This window comes from Phycomyces blakesleeanus (genome assembly GCF_001638985.1).
Source record: "Phycomyces blakesleeanus NRRL 1555(-) unplaced genomic scaffold PHYBLscaffold_6, whole genome shotgun sequence".
Taxonomy (NCBI): domain Eukaryota; kingdom Fungi; phylum Mucoromycota; class Mucoromycetes; order Mucorales; family Phycomycetaceae; genus Phycomyces; species Phycomyces blakesleeanus.
The window spans coordinates 763858-781306 of NW_017265139.1; the positions used below are offsets into that span (position 1 = coordinate 763858).

Below are 17449 nucleotides of genomic sequence, written 5' to 3' on the forward strand. Positions count from 1 at the left end.
TCAGCCCAGAGCAGGAGAAGGAGTTGAGGTGAATGAGGTGAGGTTCGAAGATGACAGCATGAACAGCATTCTCCCAGTGCATAGAATCTGCTATCCAGTCGCAGTAGGCGAGCACCTTGGTCTAGAAGGCGAAGTTCAGATGTGTATAGTTCCTTTGCCACGAAAAATATATATTTAGATTCAAATACAAAAATAAAACACATATAAAAAAGAAATATTAATTAATACAGACTAATATATATAGCTGCACGTTTATTTTTTATTATTTCTATAAATTTTTGTTTGTACTTGGCATGCTATACACACATCTGTATACATCATGCTAATCTGTAAACATAAACAAGTAGAAAAAAAAACTCTAAAATAGTTGGCAAGAAAAAAATGATTTATTTTGAAAAGCACCAATCTGGTAAAGTGACTGCCAAATTCTCGGGAATGCTCACTTCTTTCTCATAAGGGATGCGCTTTTTCAAGCTTTCTGAATTTTTCTTCAAATGGATAACAGTAAGTTCATCAATAATACTAATAAACGTCTGGAGCTGGTTTAAAGAATAAAAAGTATTAATAAAGTATTATTATTTTCTTTAAAACATAAATAGATGTTTAACATTACCTCATCAGTTCTCCAGCTGGGACGATATGCCCACACTTTGTTATCTCCATCTGACTTGCCTTCAGACATCATCTCAATAGAAAGAATATTTCTGCAATCATATCGATTCATGCCCTCATGAATAGCCTCTGTGTATGTCTGGTACGTGATAATACAATGGTCAAGAAGCTACCAAAGAATATTGTATTAAAACATTAAATCAATAGTAAATTAACTTTATTTTAAAACTTACAGTCTTCTTTCTGTTGTGTCTTCTTCCAGCTTTATTTCTAGCCATAATCTTCTCTGCTGAGGTCCGGAAGACTCGCACTTGATTTTGGTAGTGATTCTTTATTATATTTATAATGATACTCTTTGACACATTTGTGCAACATCTTTGAGGTCTCAGGTACTTGAAGAGAGCCAGTGCAAGTGTCTTGTTGTACTTATTGCCATACATGCCAGTCATTGACCATGCTGATCTATTATTATTCTCAGCAACTTTGAGCGGGTCTGTGCTAACAAAGTTCGGTTTCTTGATGTAACTATTGATAAGTTGCTATAAAAACAGTATTAGATATATTAATCAGTAATGTTATTATTATCAATTTACTTACAGAAATCAAGGGATGATGTTTCGCTCCAAGGTCAAGATCATCATCCATGGAAGAAGAAGAATCTGCTGGTACAGCAGAAGGCATCACGGAATTTTGGCTGGTCATTGCCTTTTTTTATTTCGGCATTTTCAGTCATGAGCTGAAGGACCGAGTTCTTCAAAAATTCATTTGTCTTGTTGGACAAATCCAGACCATTCTTCAAATGAGTTATTGCATCAGTCACTCCTTTTGCATTTTGTTGCAAGGATTGCATCAACACATTGTTGGCTGCCAACAAGGTAAGGACGTGATCCATTGGGGTCACAGCGACTTGAACTTCAGAGGCTATGTCAACTGCTACTTCTGGAGTTGGTGTATCAATTGGAACAACAACACCTGCATTTGTGCTATTAAGAACAGCATTAATGCGTAGGTTGGGTCGGCGGGGAGCAGTAGGAATACACTTTGTCATTTTCTGTTAATAAAATAAATATTAATAATTTTCAACTAATATTATACAATTCACTACACTCGTTATATCATATTTAAAATTCACATACTAGTAAAGAGGATAAGCGGTGCAGATTAACTCTCTACCTTTCATTTGATATTTAAGCATATCTTCCAACTGCTTGATCCACATTTAGACAACTTCTTTTCTAACTCAATGAGGCGCAAAGTAGTATTTCAAGATGATGGTGGTCATATTCTTTTGGAGTATTACTTTTTACACCCCGCATTTTATCAGGGTCAAACTGGATTTTAAGACAAGTCTTTTTTTTTTCTTTTTTTTCTTTTAATGACATTTATTATTGATATTTTCTTTGTTTCTCTTTTGCTTATGTTTTTACAATTTCACTTACAATTTTTTCTTTATTTTATAGCTCAATACCAAATATGTGTCTCTTTGTTTGGCTATATTCTGTCTGATATATCAAGATAAGATATCATTCTCTTACAGATCTCTGTTACTCATTGTTGTAAATGAGTATTGACTACTGCTGTAATTGAGAATAAGTCTGAAGGAAATAATATAAGGCCTCAGCTATTCCAGTCAAAGGTGCTTACCAATTACTTTATTATTTAACACACAGGTTTAGCATGCATGATAGTGATTATATTTCATATGATGATATCACCATAATATGGAATACATCAGTGGATTATTATAAGCATAATTATAACTCATAAACACATTTACTTTCGATGTTAATACTTCATTAGGACTACACACATTTATATAATTAATCATACATTAATTATCTCAAGATCACGTTGCTCTGATTAAGGCTCAGATAGGATCGATTACCTGATCCCAGTCATATAATTTTCCAATCCAAAATAATATAAATAGCAGTAGTAGTTCAGTTTAGGAACCTGGTCAAACTTTGATACAAAATCTTTTCTCAATAAACAAAACCTATACAAGTTCTCACGAATCTTTGTTTCTAATCTCAAATCTTCAATTCTTCCTCTTAAAAACTTCTTCAACTTCAACCATCACAAAACTTATCATATTGTTTATCTAGTTATTGCTACTCATTTCCATTAAGTCTCATCATCTCTTAATCGAATATGATGGTAAGTTTTTTTCTTAAAAAAAAGTCAGATTATTCTTTTGTCTTACTCATAAATATATATTTATTTTTATTACGATTTGTTAGTTATGTCTGATATTATGCATGAAGACGTATAAACAGTAATATTTAGTAAGTTAACTACAATATATTTAATAAATACGTCTTTACTACGCACAACATTAATAATTATTTATTTTTAGAATGTATCTCTATTCAAAGACTACTGGTATTGTCTTGATAATTCTGAAAAACATATTTATATCAATTTTATGTCAAGTCTTCTTCATCTTGTAAGTATTTATGAAGAAATTTCAATTTAAATCATTTACTAATTCTTCTTTTCTATTAATCATTTTTTAATAGCATTTCTGCTATTAAAGTATGTATTCCATGTCTACTTCCAGAAGGCTTTAAATTATATATAGCGAGCAAGAAGTATTAACGATTATAATAGCTATAATATCAAAACTGTTGCAAAATTAAGATTTTTATTTAGAAAAGATTTTCCTATCAAATAAAACATAATTGAACAAAAAATGTATAACCCAATCTTTTTTCAAAAAAATAAATAAAAATAAAATAAATAAACAAACCAAAGAGGCTTGTTTATAAAAATCTACCCATGCTTTGTTTCTCTTTTCCATTGTAAAAAAACGTAGTTTTATTGCTTTTGTGTGTATAAAAAACAAACTATCATCATTTCTTTATATTGTAAAAAACCTACAATCATTTCTTTGATAGTTTTTAAAGCATTTCTGCCGCCAATAAAAAACCCCAGTAAAAATAATAATATGGGACGCTAGCTCTTTATAGACCTCAAAATATAACACATAAAGAGGTAGACTCAGTAGGAGTAAAGCGTAACTACAATATTTATTCAGTTTCCATAGTTTGCGGACTGACAATCGTTCTACATTGGGTTTTTGTGTACCCATTGTTATGATGATACACATCAGCACCATAGATGATATCGTATCATTGCTCAAAATGATATATCACAAAAATTGTGATGTTATTGGCTCAATCATCTACATTTTTAGTACATTTGATCCAGATGAAATTACCCTATTTTTCCAGTGATACCTGGTAGTAAACAATCTGCCTCGCAATGAAAGATACAAGCCAGAGAACACACTTCTCGTAGGATTGATGCCTGGCCTGAAGGAACCCAAATCCAAAGAGATAAACCATTATCTCCAGCCTATGGTAGATGATCTGATAAGATTGTATGAGGGACTGGCAATCCCAACTTTTGAGTGTCCTAGTGGTGTCCACATCCGTGCCACATTGATGATGGTGGCCTGTGACATCCTGGCAGCAAGAAAGACAAGTGGGTTCACCTCGCACAACAGTACATGTGCATGTTACAAGTGCAACAGACATTTCCCTTGCTTGGAAAACGGTGTCAATGTTGACTTTTGTGGGTTTGACTTCTCTCGGTGGGTGCTTCGTGATGGTATAGAGAACAGGTTGCATGCTGAGGAGTGGGAAAGTGCTAGTAACCCCTCAGAAAGGCATTGGCTGGAGGTCAAAAATGGTGTTCGATGGTCTGTGGTGATCCAGACACTCGGATGTTGGATTTATCACATATAAGAACATATTCATATTGGGATAGCATAGTAGCTATCATCTTGTCAGTATAAAATATATATAAACGATTAAGTAATCAGCCCAATAATTATTACAGTTAGTACTGTAGATAATATCTTAAAGATTGTTAAGATAATTATATCATACTGCCAGGTAAACTGTGTCAGATCGATATGGAGCTAATTTAGTAGGAAGTCCTAAAGCTCTAGTATAAAAGAGAAAAGAATAGCTAAGAGCTAAAGAAGTATGATTTATGACTTGATGTCATAATTGTAACACCGACACTAGTTAAGCAGTAAATACACTCTAATAACCAAATATAGTAAAGGAAGAAAGCCTTAAGAAACTAAGACGTAATGACAAGAGCAGATTGTGTTTTCTTATAAAAAGGGACACTTTTTATTTATGAATAAAGACAACTTATATACAGTCTCAAAGTATTTCTATACGTCTCTATTATCAAATATTTTATTTTTCTATTGTTTCGTACCTGAAATACCACATTTTTTACTTTGAATTCTCGAAATGTCTCAACAATCCGCTGTCAACTCTACTATCGTTTCTGGTGAAGAAACCGCCCGTGTCAACTCTGGTGTCATTCCTCCTCCTTCTGCTGCTGGTTCTGCCGACCACGATGGTGATACCGTGATGACTCCCTTGTGTTCTGAGGACGGTGCCTTTGATTCTGAAGAAGGTTCTTCTGGTTCCGATGCTGGCCGTTCTGGTTATGAGGGTGCCAATTCTCCTCGCATCTATTTGGGTAACTCTGGAGTCAGAGTTAACAACAACCTTGTGGCCACCGTGGAAATGTTGCTGGCTTCTGCTGAGGAGGACCTCAACACTAAGAAGGGCAACTACTATGCCGCTCTAGGCCACTACTTGGGTGTTTCCAAGAGGGATCCCACCTCTACTGCTGCCAAGTCTGCTTCCAAGGGTGCCAAGGAAGCACAAGTACTGTTTGCTGAGGCTGAGCAAATACTCAAGGACCTCAAGGCTTCCACTGCTCCTGCGTCTAAGCCTCATGACAAGAGAAGCACTCTGGTTCCCAGTAACCTACCTTTTCTCCAGCTTCGTTCTGAGGGTCCTCTGGTGAAGGCCAACCGCGATGTGTTCGATTCGGTGTATGACTTCTGCCAGGAGTTTACCACAGTCCTGGAAGCACACTCTCTGTCCTTGGATTCCTGCTGGGAACGTCTGTTGCCCACTTGTTTGAACAAGGAAGAACGTTCTTGGTTTGAGGACAAGCTCAAAGGCAAGGCCTACAACTGGAAGAAGGCGGAAAGTATTCTTCTGGATCACTATGACATGCCGTTCTGTAAGTTCCTGAACATGGGCCGTGTCTGGTGCATGAAACAAGGCAAAGGAGAATCCGCTCGTTCTTTTGGTGCCAAGTTCCAAAAGTTCTGCCGCCAGGCCTCGTTGGACGATGGTGTTCAATTGGTTCTCTGCTTCTGGTGGAATCTGCGTCCGGAAGTCCAGGAAGCTTGTCTCATTCCTTTGTCAGCCAACTATGGCACCAAGATGCCCTCAAAGATTGAGGACATCATCTCGTTGGTGAGTGTGTCAACAAGTGACTCCACTGCTTTGTTACATAATCCTGCCAATGGTACTGCCGCGTCCTCCTGGAGTTCGTTTGCTGCTCACAATGGTGCGTCCTCTCTCTCTGCTGGTTCCCACAAGGGAAAGAAAAGGTCTTTCTCTTGCGAGCGTGGTTCTCAGTCTCCCAAGAAGGCATGGGACTTCAAGAAGGCGATGAAGGATGGCATCTGTTTCTCATGCAAGGCTCCCTGGGTTAAGGGACACTCCTGTCCAGAATGGGAGAAGTACTTGACAAAGGTGTCAAGGATGGCAGTCCGCTCCTCTGCTGGTAGACCAGCAAGAGCTTCCACTGTGGTTGAGGGGAGTCCCTCGTTGTCTTGGTCAGAGTACCAAGACAACACTAGTGCTCTGGCCAAGATGGCATTAGATTGTAAGTACAATCTTAAAGACATGGTTATTAAAAGAGATTTTAAGAACATGAGCACTAATATTACCTTTTCTATTTTGGCAAATAATTCTATTAGAACCATCTCCTTGTTGGACTGTGGGGCCACGTTCAGTTCGGTGGACAAGAATTTTTGCTTGAAGAATGGAATAGCCATTAGTTACATAAATCACATTAATAAAGATTTGTTGAACAAAAACAATGTTCATAAGTATTTTATTCGTTTGGCTGATAGCAATACCCAGATTAAAAGAATCGGTACTTGTGTGATCAGTGTAACTTGCAATAGTAAGACTATTCAATGCGAGTTTGAAGTAATGAATTTAACTAATAGTCATGAGTATGATTTCAGTATTGGTACTGATTATATGTCTTCTCTTGGTATTGGTATTTATGGTTTACCTTTATCATATGATGATGCTGATTCAAGTGAGGAACGTAGAGAAGCCAATAGACGCTTCAATAATAAGAGTGATCTTCTTGAATCCATTGAGAGAGAAAATGAACGAAAGGAAAATAATCCGGCTGTAGGTCCCAAACAGTTTGAGGATGCTATGGATTATATTCAACCGTTCATTAAAGACAATCAAGATATTCCTAAGGGTTCGTTTTGTACTATACCTGAAAGTGTTGTATGTCCGGACACTCCAGAAAATGCTACGGCGTTCAGAAGCCCTTATCCCATTCCTTACAAGATGCAAGGTGTAGTAGATGAACAGGTGAAAGAATGGCTGGACAATGGTATAATTGAAAGAGCGTCTGCAAACACACAATGGAATACGCCTTTGACTGTTGTCAAGAAGACAAACGGTAAAGGAGAAATTACTGGATATCGCGTTTGCCATGATCCCAGATTAATTAATTGCCTGTTGAAGTCAATTGATCGTATGCCTTTGCCATTGATTGGTGAATTGTTTGAAGATTTAAAGGGTGCGAATATTTATTCCACTCTGGATTTGAAATCTGCGTTTAATTCTTTGAGGTTGAACCCAAAGGACACACACAAACTTAGTTTCACATGGCGTGGTGTACAGTACAAACCTATTGGTACAGTGTTTGGTATAAAGCATGTCAGTTCACAATTTCAAAGAACTATGAGTATAGCTTTGGAAGGACTATCTTTTGTACGGTTTTTTGTGGATGACATTGTTTGTGCAAGCAAAACGTTCGAGGAACACAAGGAACACTTGAAGCAAGTCATTGAGAGATTAACAAGGGTCAATTTGAAGTTGAATCCGAAAAAATGTCATTTCTTTCAGAAAGAAATTTATTTGCTTGGTTTTCATATTTCACCTGAAGGAATTACAATGGACCGCAGAAAACTTGTTAATGTTCTTGAATTTCCTCAACCAAAGACGGGTAAAGATATCCAAAGTTATTGTGGGTTGATCAACTATTTTAGAACGTTGATTCCGAATGTATCTTCCATTATGTCGCCACTAGATTCATTGAGAAATGAAAAGTCGATTACCCATTTATGGACAAATAAGCATCAAACTGCATTTAATAACTTGAAAAAAGCACTTTTGAGTGATCTGGTGTTGTCGTACCCAGATATGAACTCTCCTTTTAGTATCAGCTGTGATGCATCTCTTACTGGTATTGGTGCAGTGTTGTATCAAGTCAAGGATGGCAAGAAAAAATATATTTCTTTTGTGGCTAAGAGCTTATCCCAAAGTGAAAGAAAGTATTCTGCGACCAAAAGAGAATTACTAGCGTTAGTATTTGCACTCAAGCGTTTTCACAAGTATGTCTATGGTTCTCACTTTACCTTGTACACGGATCACAAGGCATTGACATATCTTCACACCCAACGTGTTGCGAATCTGATGATGATCGCATGGATGGACACGATTTTACAGTATGACTTTAAGATCGTTCATTTGCCTGGTGTTTCGAATGTGCTTCCTGATGCGTTGTCACGTTTATCTGAAGAGACTGAAACATTATCAAATGAACTGGGTGGGGATAGTATGGTTAGATCCATCATGAGAAATAGTGCTGTCACTATGGAACCGCTACCAGACATCTTGAGTGGTGAGTACTTTACTCCTCCCACAGAAAATGAAAGGAATAAGTTATTAGTTGAAGAACATTTGAAAGGTCATTTTGGTGTAGAAGCTATACTACATGCCTTAAAGAGAAAAGGTATCTATTGGACCAGCTTGAAGAGTCAAGCAAATGATCTTATACAATCGTGTATACAGTGTCAACGTCATAATATCACAAGAAAAGGTTACAATCCTTTAAGACCTGTGACTGCAACACTTCCTGGTGACAGTTGGGGAATAGATCTGGCTGGGCCATTTACAACATCGACTAGAGGAAATGAGTACTTGTTAGTGATGATAGACATCGCAAGCAAATTTTATGTATTGCGTGCCATACCTGATAAAAGGGCAGCTACGATTGCGTTACAAGTACTGGACGTCATTAGTACATGGGGTCCGATGAGAAAGTTGCAGAGTGATTGTGGACGGGAGTTTGTGAACTCGCTGATGACATGTATAAAAGAGAATGTTGGTTTTGAACATGCGTTGATTTCGCAGTACCATCCTAGAGCTAATGGTGCAAGTGAAAGAGCTGTCCAGTCGGCAGTGAACACCATTAAAAAACAAATAGTTGGTAATGTCGCTGATTGGGATCAGAAGGTGCCATCTGCGCAGTTGTTTTTGAATAGCAAGTATAATGCTAGGACTAAGAGTACACCATTCTCGTTAATGTTTGGAAGGAATCCAAATGACTTTGTTGATTTTAGTAAAGAAAAGGATAGTGCAACTGCTGAACAGATTCAGAAAGAGTTGCAAGAAAAAATTAAAAGAATGACTGAGATAGTCTACCTGCCATGTTTGAACACGTAAAGCATGTCACAGAAAAGCAAAAGGAACGCTTTGATGGAAGTCACAAAATGATAGATCTGGTTGCAGGAACCACGGTAATGATTTTGGTGACAGAAAAACAGAATAAATTAGATCTGAAGTATAAGGGATTCTACACTGTTGTTAGAAAGACTGCTGCCAATACTTATGTATTGAAAAATGAAAAGGGATTTTTAGAACCAAGGAATTATCCTCCTTTATTGAAAAAAGTTTCTGACAAGGTATTAGAGCAAAAGAATGACTTTTTTGAAGTCGAAGCAATTATTGGGCACATAAAAGATGACAAGAACAATTATTTGTATAGATGCAAATGGTTGGATTATGATGAGTCTCACGATACCTGGGAGCCAGAGGATCATTTTACCGATCCTAAGTTCATAAAAGAATACTGGCAAAGAATTAGTGAAGCTCCAGAAGGTATCAAAGACATCAATAAGGCCAATAAGAAATTATTAAAGGATATGAAAGTTGCATATTCCGCACCTAAAGAAAATTCGGGTACTAAAAGGAAGAATTATGCAAAGACAGCTTATCAAAAGAAAAAACGCAGTAAGGTCTAAATAAAGAGTTATTTGAGCACCACAGTACTCGTTTAAAATAAAAAAAAAAGAACAAGCTGATCAGAAGAATTGCATAGAGTACTTGAACGGTATTTAGTTAATACCTGGGTGGGGATAATGTGGTGATCCAGACACTCGGATGTTGGATTTATCACATATAAGAACATATTCATATTGGGATAGCGTAGTAGCTATCATCTTGTCAGTATAAAATATATATAAACGATTAAGTAATCAGCCTAATAATTATTACAGTTAGTACTGTAGATAATATCAAAGATTGTTAAGATAATTATATCATACTGCCGGGTAAACTGTGTCAGATCGATATGGAGCTAATTTAGTAGGAAGTCCTAAAGCTCTAGTATAAAAGAGAAAAGAATAGCTAAGAGCTAAAGAAGTACGATTTATGACTTGATGTCATAATTGTAACACCGACACTAGTTAAGCAGTAAATACACTCTAATAACCAAATATAGTAAAGGAAGAAAGCCTTAAGAAACTAAGACGTAATGACAAGAGCAGATTGTGTTTTCTTATAAAAAGGGACACTTTTTATTTATGAATAAAGACAACTTATATACAGTCTCAAAGTATTTCTATACGTCTCTATTATCAAATATTTTATTTTTCTATTGTTTTGTACCTGAAATACCACATGGTCGCAGTTGCATCGCCTTGGATACCTTGATCTAGTACGTGGAACAATCATCGATCCCATGCATAATTTATTCCTGGGAACGCCTAAAAGATTGATGGATCATTGGATCAAAGACAAAGACATTCAAGATGGCGATTTTGTGGCAATGCAGAAGACTGCAGAAATGATGATTGTGCCTGGTGGATACACCTCTTTGAACTCGAAAATAGGAAAGCAGTTTTCGTATATGAAGGCAGACGAGTGGAAGTCATGAGTGCTTGTATACTTGTCAGTTCTGTTGAAAGATGCTCTTGCAAAAGACAGATTCGAAAACTGGATTAACTTTGATAATGTATGCTGCCTGTTGATCAAGCCAACAATCACGTTTGATGAAGTCAACACTGCCCATCAGTTTCTTCAAACTTTTTGCACCAGATGTGACGAGCCGTACAATGCCAAAATCCTCACCTGTAATATGCACCTACACCTTCATCTTCGAGATACAATTCGTGATTTTGGACCAGTATACAGTTATTGGCTATTTGGGTTTGAGCGATTTAACAGGTTGTTAAAAAATTTGAAGACAAACAGGAAGATCAGGTTTGAAGAAACATTTATGAAGAAATTTATTGAAGATGTGCACAAAGACGATCTTGTCAACAGTTTCCTTCAGAGTATCCGCCAGACATCTGCATTTCCTCTCCTTACCAAACTCACTTCTTCCTTTACACCCGCCACCATTCCATCCATCTGTCAACGTACCTTCCGCATACAGTCATTTGTTGAGGCTTCTGAAGATCAAAATGTACTTGTAAAAGGCAACGAACCTCTCCCTCCTTCTGCATTCCCTCTATCATTAAAATCCGCTACCACAATGAGTGACATTCACTATGTTCATCTCTTACAATACTACAAAGTTGCGTACAACAATGAACAATTAGTTCACTTTCAATAAGCGTCGGAATCGCCATACTTTGTTGACAATACAATCACCCTGTTGAAATACATCAACATCCTTGGGCAGGTCTACAAGGGTAAAGGTGAATCTGGAAGTCGTGGCTCTCTTGTACAAGCAAAGTTCATTGGAAGTACTGGTGAGCATATCATTGCATACACGGGTCAAATACAGTACATTTTCACCCATTCTTTCACTCCTCCACCCACCTCTTCATCCCTTACTCCCTTGCTCCGCACCCATCGCCACCCAACACAACTTCTTTACAATTCTCAACATATTTTTGCATTTATCAAATGGTACACACCCGAAAATGATAAATCGCGAGAGTACAAACACGTTGAAACCTGCTTTCCAACATTTTCTCCTGACGATTTCCAATGTGTATTGCCAGTGCATAGAATTATGTTAGAAGTAGCAACTGCTGAGCACACAACACGCAGAAAAGTAAAAAAGATGCTGGTCATTCCTTTACCAAAAAAAACAATACATTTAAAAAATAATAAAATATAACTCCCTTTTTTAAAGGCACACAGAAAAGAATAATCATAGTGTTTGTATTTGTTGGTACATTTATCATTGTCAGATGGAGGATCTGGAGGATGTAGAGGATAAGAAAACAAAATTTATTGAAACTCATATCTAAAAGCCCAGTGAGGGAGAAGGGACATCAATCTAGGCGGGACTGCTAAAACAGCATCTCTACCAAACGACCTCTTCAACATCTGACACGAATTGAAGTCCATGCGATTACGCATAAAATCATTAACAACCGCAAGAAGGTGATTGTACTAAATACAAATAAGTGATTAATCAAAGTTCTGTTTCATTTACATCCATAAAAAAATAAAAAAAAGCTATATACAATAATGTAAACAAAAGAAATTACCTCATCACTTCTCCAACTTGGATGCACTGTACAAATTGCATGGTTGCTCAAGACTCCAGGCATATTGTCTTCAGATTCGCCCTCAGACATTGCTTCTTTCTGTAAGAGTCCGTTGCAGCTCTTACCCACCTTCACATCAATTTCAGCCTTGAATGTATGGTAGGTCAGCTCGCGATGGTCAAAATGCTAGTTTATAAATGTATTAATATGAATACATTTAATTTGCAATCAAAATATACTTCTAATATACATTGTCTCTCGATCTGCTTTTCTTGACCGTGAATTTGTCTTTTTGCGCGCTTCATAGGATTCCTTGACTCGGCGTCTCGTTCCACAAAAGTTTGTGTAGATACAATTGCTAATATTGGTCTGTTGAACACTAGTCCCAACAACCTTTGGAGCCAGGTATGCATGAAGGTCATGCATCGGCTGTCTGTTGGGTGGAAGTCTGTAATCAACATTAACATCCCAACTGCGCTTGCTGTCATTAGTTGCAACTAGTTCTGGCTTATTTGATTTGAAGTTGTGTTTCTTCAACTCTCCTTGGCTAAGAGCCTATACTTAGTATGAGATATTATGTTAATGAACTACTATACATCTCAACACTTACTAAAACTCTAGTGCGATCCTGTTTACTAAGTTCACCAGTGTTTGCACCAGTAAGAACCACTGGACCAACAGAAGGAGCAGCAGAAGAGATACCAAAAAAAGTCTCAGAAGGTGTTGTATACTAATTCAGAGTAGAACCAATGGAAGAAGCTGCGAAAGGGACAGAAGCAGAAGCAGGTATAGTAATAGGAGCAATAACTGCAAGAAGTTCTCCAGAGGCATTGGCAATGCTATCAAGTATTTCCAATGAATCTTTGTTCCCCTTGATGACAATGCCAATGTTTGAATCTATGGTCTTGAGGCTTTCCTCCATAGCGGTGAGCCTTCTTAAAAGCTCAGTATATTCCGGGGATGGAGCTGGGGCAATTGACTAACAATTGTTAACCATGGTCTGAAAGCTATCTAATAAAATGTTATACATGAGTTGATTGTTAATTATATTTGTTTTATATATCTATTCATTGTATATATAGGGTATTATTAACATACAAAAGAAGTTAGATGTTAAGTGAAAGAATAAAGTGTAGTTAATGGAAAGATGGTAAAAGTAAAAGCAAGAACCCATTTATTATATTACACTTGTTGCTATAAATACTCAGGATTTCTTTAATATGCGTATCTCTATTAATACTTCCTGAAATCAATGGGGTACAAATCGGCTTTGAACATGCTTTTTTCAACTCAATCCAATATATGATTTTTGTCTTTTGGCCTTTTGGCCCTTTGGTCTTTTGTTCTTTTTGTTTTTTTTTCATTTCCAAGTTTTCTCTCTTCTCTCTCTTTCCAACATTTATTATATTTACAGACTTTCTTGGTAAGATATCTTCTTCTTTAGTATTATATATATATATATATAACTAAAATGATAATAATTGTTTTCTATTACTACAGACACTCGCGTTTTGTTACCTTCTGATGCATCCCCTTCACAATGTTCGTCTGGATTAGCTAAGGTTAGTAAATATACTTTATGCCATCATTCTATAAAATTATTCCAACCTTTTCCTTTCTTTTGTATAGGCCATATCGCCAAAATTACTCTCTACTATTAAACACAGTTATGAACACGGTAATATTTTATTTTATTTCAATCTATCTCTTTTTAATAAGCACACGGCTTAACATAATTTCTATTATAGATGAACCTCCTTCTCATGAGCACATCGCGAATCAAGAACTTTCATTTCATACAAGTGTCATCGACATGGTAAATTTTATTTTTATTTTTGTACATATAACAATATTATTTATTTTGTATATTAATGCATATCATTTACTGAAGACAATATCAGCGCCTCCTATGTACTCTCTTGGTCTGCAAATAAATCCTTTTGCTTCAGGTAGGTAAATAAAATATTCTACCACACAGTTCACAAACAATAATTTTTTTTCAGCATTTTTATAGCCAAATAAAGTATATTGAGTACTATGGTTCGCATTCATGACGCCTTTTCTTTTTGTCTCTGGTAAGCTATTATATTGCAAGCATAATTACATATATATATTCTTAATATCCACGATTTCTTGTTCAAACAGCTAACACTTTTCTAATTTCATAGAACAATCATTTACAAGCAAGCAACACACAACTGAGCTTTTCTCTGGGAGATATTGTTTGGAGAATACTTGTTTTATCAGAACATTGGCCATTTCAAATTGTATGAAGGATAGAACACTAGCCAGAACGTTCCTGAATATTAAATATAACCACTATACTATAAACCTAATAATATTCTTTTCTTTCTAATAAAAACAAAAAAAACCAATAATTATTATAAATAAATTAAAGATTGGAGAAGTGTATGGAAGCAAATAGTACAAGAAGAAGTCTCTAAGATTGGATAAAATAAATTCAAAGACAACAAAACCCTGTAAAAACTGGCATATCCATAAATTAAACAATATAAAAACTGGCATATCCATATAATCAATCTTTCATTTATTGTTCTTTTAATCTGAAAGCGGTAGGATATATTACAACAAAACGTAATTCTGAGTTGCCATTTTAGTGCATGTGGTAAAAACCCATATACAGAAAATGCAAACACATCTTACTATCCTGCTGTTCTGACCTTTTCCTATGTTCGAAAGTTGGTCTTACCACCTATGAGTAAGCCAGCTTCATACACTTGTAAAAACTATCTGATCGCATCGTAAAACCTGGTCTTTTCACATAATTAATTACAGTTTTACACATAAGAAAACCGCACCTCTTTTCCAGTGTCTACTATGTATCATATTATCTACCTATTTCTCACAGGTGAAATTAGAGGTTTTTTGCAGTGGTAAGTATGTAATTTTATACATATATATATACAATATATTCATGCATTATTTTATATACAGACCTATATCAGTACTGAATAAAATTTTAAGATTCTGCCAAATCAAGACATCAACTTCTTTAACATTCTTACACTAGTTTGTCTATATTCACTTAAAACCCCATGTTTGAAAACATATATATACTAAGATATGGCTCTTAAAAAAATAAAAAGTAAATTTATTAAAAAAATTGATAATGTGTTGACCCTCCATGAGCCTTCTTCATCTCATGTAAGCGATTAGGCATTGACATGCAATGTGTCTTGCAAACGTCAGCCGAAATATTATTCTATTCTATATGAATAGCCCTCTCCAGCTCATTAAGATTTTTTGGAGAGGGGACTCTGGCCTTCACTTTTCTGGTAAGATATGTCCATAAATTCTCTATGGGGCTGAGATCTGGACTGTTCAGCAGCCATACCATCACTGGGAAGTTCTGATACTTCTTCCACTCTTCTACAAGCTTAGACTTATGACAAGAAGCATTATCTTCTTGGTAGATAAACTCCCCATCATTGTTCTCACTAAGAGATTCCATAAATGAAAAAAGTTTCCTTTTCATTAAGTTCATATATGCATACTGATCAAGCATGTTCTTTATGGTTTTCAATGGGCCAACTCCTCCTGCCCATACACAGCCCCAAACCATAATGAAGCCTCTACTACACTGCAGTCTTGGTCTAATGAACTCTTTTCTGTATTTTTCTTGAGGATACCGCCATACTCTAGTATTGCCATCTCTGCTGAAAAGCATAAACCTTGACTCATTGCTCCAGATGACGCGATCCCATCTCTGATTGGTCTCTCTGGCATGATTAGCAAATGCCAACCGCTTCTTCTTGTGTGCTTTTGATAGCAGTGGCTTGTATACAATTTTACAAGAAGATAATCCAGATCTACGAATAGTTCAACAAATGGTAGACTTGGAGATGGGATGCCCTAGGGTGTCAGACATGAAGGTGATAAGACCCCCAAGTGTTGTCTCACGATTTGTCTTCATCTCATTAATCAAATGATGCTCATCTTGCTCATCCATTATCTTCAAAGTTCCTTTTCGCTTATCAGGAAATGCGGTTTCAGTATGTCTCCATCTATTGATTGTGGAATACATCGTTGCTAGAGGTATATCATTCTTCTCAGAAATTTCAGCAGCAGTGCCATTTACTATAGCACCACCAATTATCAGTCCTTTTTGATAATCTGAAAGCTGCTTTCATTTGAGAAGAGTTTCCTTTTTGTTTTGGTGAGACATGGTGAGATTCGAATGAGGAAAAGCTTTGAAAAAAGAAATAAAAATAATGTAATGGTGATGTCTTGATTTGGCGGAATCTTAAAATTTTATTCAGTACTGATATGGGTCTGTATGTATATAATAATAAAATGGGTGCCTATCATGCTACTTTAAGACAGTATACCCTAATAAAAAAATGTTGTCTCCCACACTTATTTGTTGGGGTTTATACTTTGACCAAAAGGTCGTCTCCCATCTTTGTATGGCTGAGTTTAGAATCTAGTCAAAACGTTGTCTCCCATCTGGAAACGTCATCTCCCAAAAGTCATGACTTTTCATATGTTGTCTGTTAAAAATAAAACCTTTATAATTTGAATTTCTTTATTAAATACGATAATAAGATTATTAAATTTTTTAATGTAATAAATATTACCTCTTTTTGATATTTATTTAAAATAAAAACTAATAAAAACTGCTAAATCTTCTTCAAAAAAGAAAAAACGAGTTACAAAAACGTCTGAGGATAAATATAATATTAATAAATTTCACATATATTAAAAAATGTATCTAATAATTATAAAACAAATATAGCTTATATTTAAAAAACATATCTTAGACAAATTCTGAGTCAATTAGAGTTATTACTAATAACTTGACACTAATATGCTTACTTTTTTATATAATTCTTATATATTGTTATATAGTAAAAAAGCAAAAATAGTATAAAATTATTGTATAAAAATGATAGCTAAAGTCGAGTATTTGTAAAATATACAATTTATTTGGGTCCCATCAACAAATCACATACTTACTGTTACTGATAAGTAATATTTTCACAATTCAACTTAAGACATAAATCATATATTTTTATTTTATGTCATTTAAATGAAAAAGATTATAATCCATATAATTTGCATTTTTTCAAAAACTCTCATAATTGATATAAAGGTAATGAAGCGTTTTATATCTAAGAAAGTTTATATGGCAATTAAGCTAATATATTTTTATAAAATTCATGT

The 17449-nt window shown here is 35.5% G+C and overlaps 6 protein-coding genes across 6 annotated transcripts; 4 read left to right on the forward strand and 2 right to left on the reverse strand.

Annotated features, from left to right (window-relative positions):
- Positions 1–386: 386 nt before the first annotated feature.
- PHYBLDRAFT_165961 (hypothetical protein) lies at positions 387–3412 on the reverse strand (the record flags this gene model as incomplete). The annotated part of the gene is made up of 8 exons (XM_018435335.1): positions 387–539; positions 614–781; positions 846–1151; positions 1210–1317; positions 1358–1663; positions 2390–2414; positions 2498–2679; positions 3362–3412. 8 exons carry the CDS (start codon positions 3410–3412, stop codon positions 387–389), a joined length of 1299 nt encoding a protein of 432 aa, XP_018294027.1.
- A 295-nt stretch (positions 3413–3707) lies between these two features.
- Positions 3708–4361, forward strand: PHYBLDRAFT_59518 (hypothetical protein; the record flags this gene model as incomplete). Its single annotated transcript, XM_018440514.1, has 2 exons — positions 3708–3807; positions 3859–4361. The coding sequence occupies 2 exons, from the start codon at positions 3708–3710 to the stop codon at positions 4359–4361; spliced, it is 603 nt and encodes a 200-aa protein (XP_018294028.1).
- A 522-nt stretch (positions 4362–4883) lies between these two features.
- Positions 4884–9781, forward strand: PHYBLDRAFT_165962 (hypothetical protein; the record flags this gene model as incomplete). The annotated part of the gene is made up of 2 exons (XM_018435336.1): positions 4884–7083; positions 9606–9781. The coding sequence occupies 2 exons, from the start codon at positions 4884–4886 to the stop codon at positions 9779–9781; spliced, it is 2376 nt and encodes a 791-aa protein (XP_018294029.1).
- A 719-nt stretch (positions 9782–10500) lies between these two features.
- On the forward strand, positions 10501–11788 carry PHYBLDRAFT_165963 (hypothetical protein; the record flags this gene model as incomplete). Its single annotated transcript, XM_018435337.1, has 3 exons — positions 10501–10621; positions 10727–11342; positions 11446–11788. The coding sequence occupies 3 exons, from the start codon at positions 10501–10503 to the stop codon at positions 11786–11788; spliced, it is 1080 nt and encodes a 359-aa protein (XP_018294030.1).
- A 214-nt stretch (positions 11789–12002) lies between these two features.
- On the reverse strand, positions 12003–13187 carry PHYBLDRAFT_165964 (hypothetical protein; the record flags this gene model as incomplete). The annotated part of the gene is made up of 5 exons (XM_018435338.1): positions 12003–12167; positions 12266–12451; positions 12584–12820; positions 12876–12995; positions 13038–13187. 5 exons carry the CDS (start codon positions 13185–13187, stop codon positions 12003–12005), a joined length of 858 nt encoding a protein of 285 aa, XP_018294031.1.
- A 380-nt stretch (positions 13188–13567) lies between these two features.
- On the forward strand, positions 13568–15237 carry PHYBLDRAFT_165965 (hypothetical protein; the record flags this gene model as incomplete). Its single annotated transcript, XM_018435339.1, has 8 exons — positions 13568–13688; positions 13766–13827; positions 13895–13943; positions 14014–14081; positions 14157–14218; positions 14290–14340; positions 14884–14984; positions 15221–15237. 8 exons carry the CDS (start codon positions 13568–13570, stop codon positions 15235–15237), a joined length of 531 nt encoding a protein of 176 aa, XP_018294032.1.
- Between the last annotated feature and the right edge of the window lie 2212 nt (positions 15238–17449).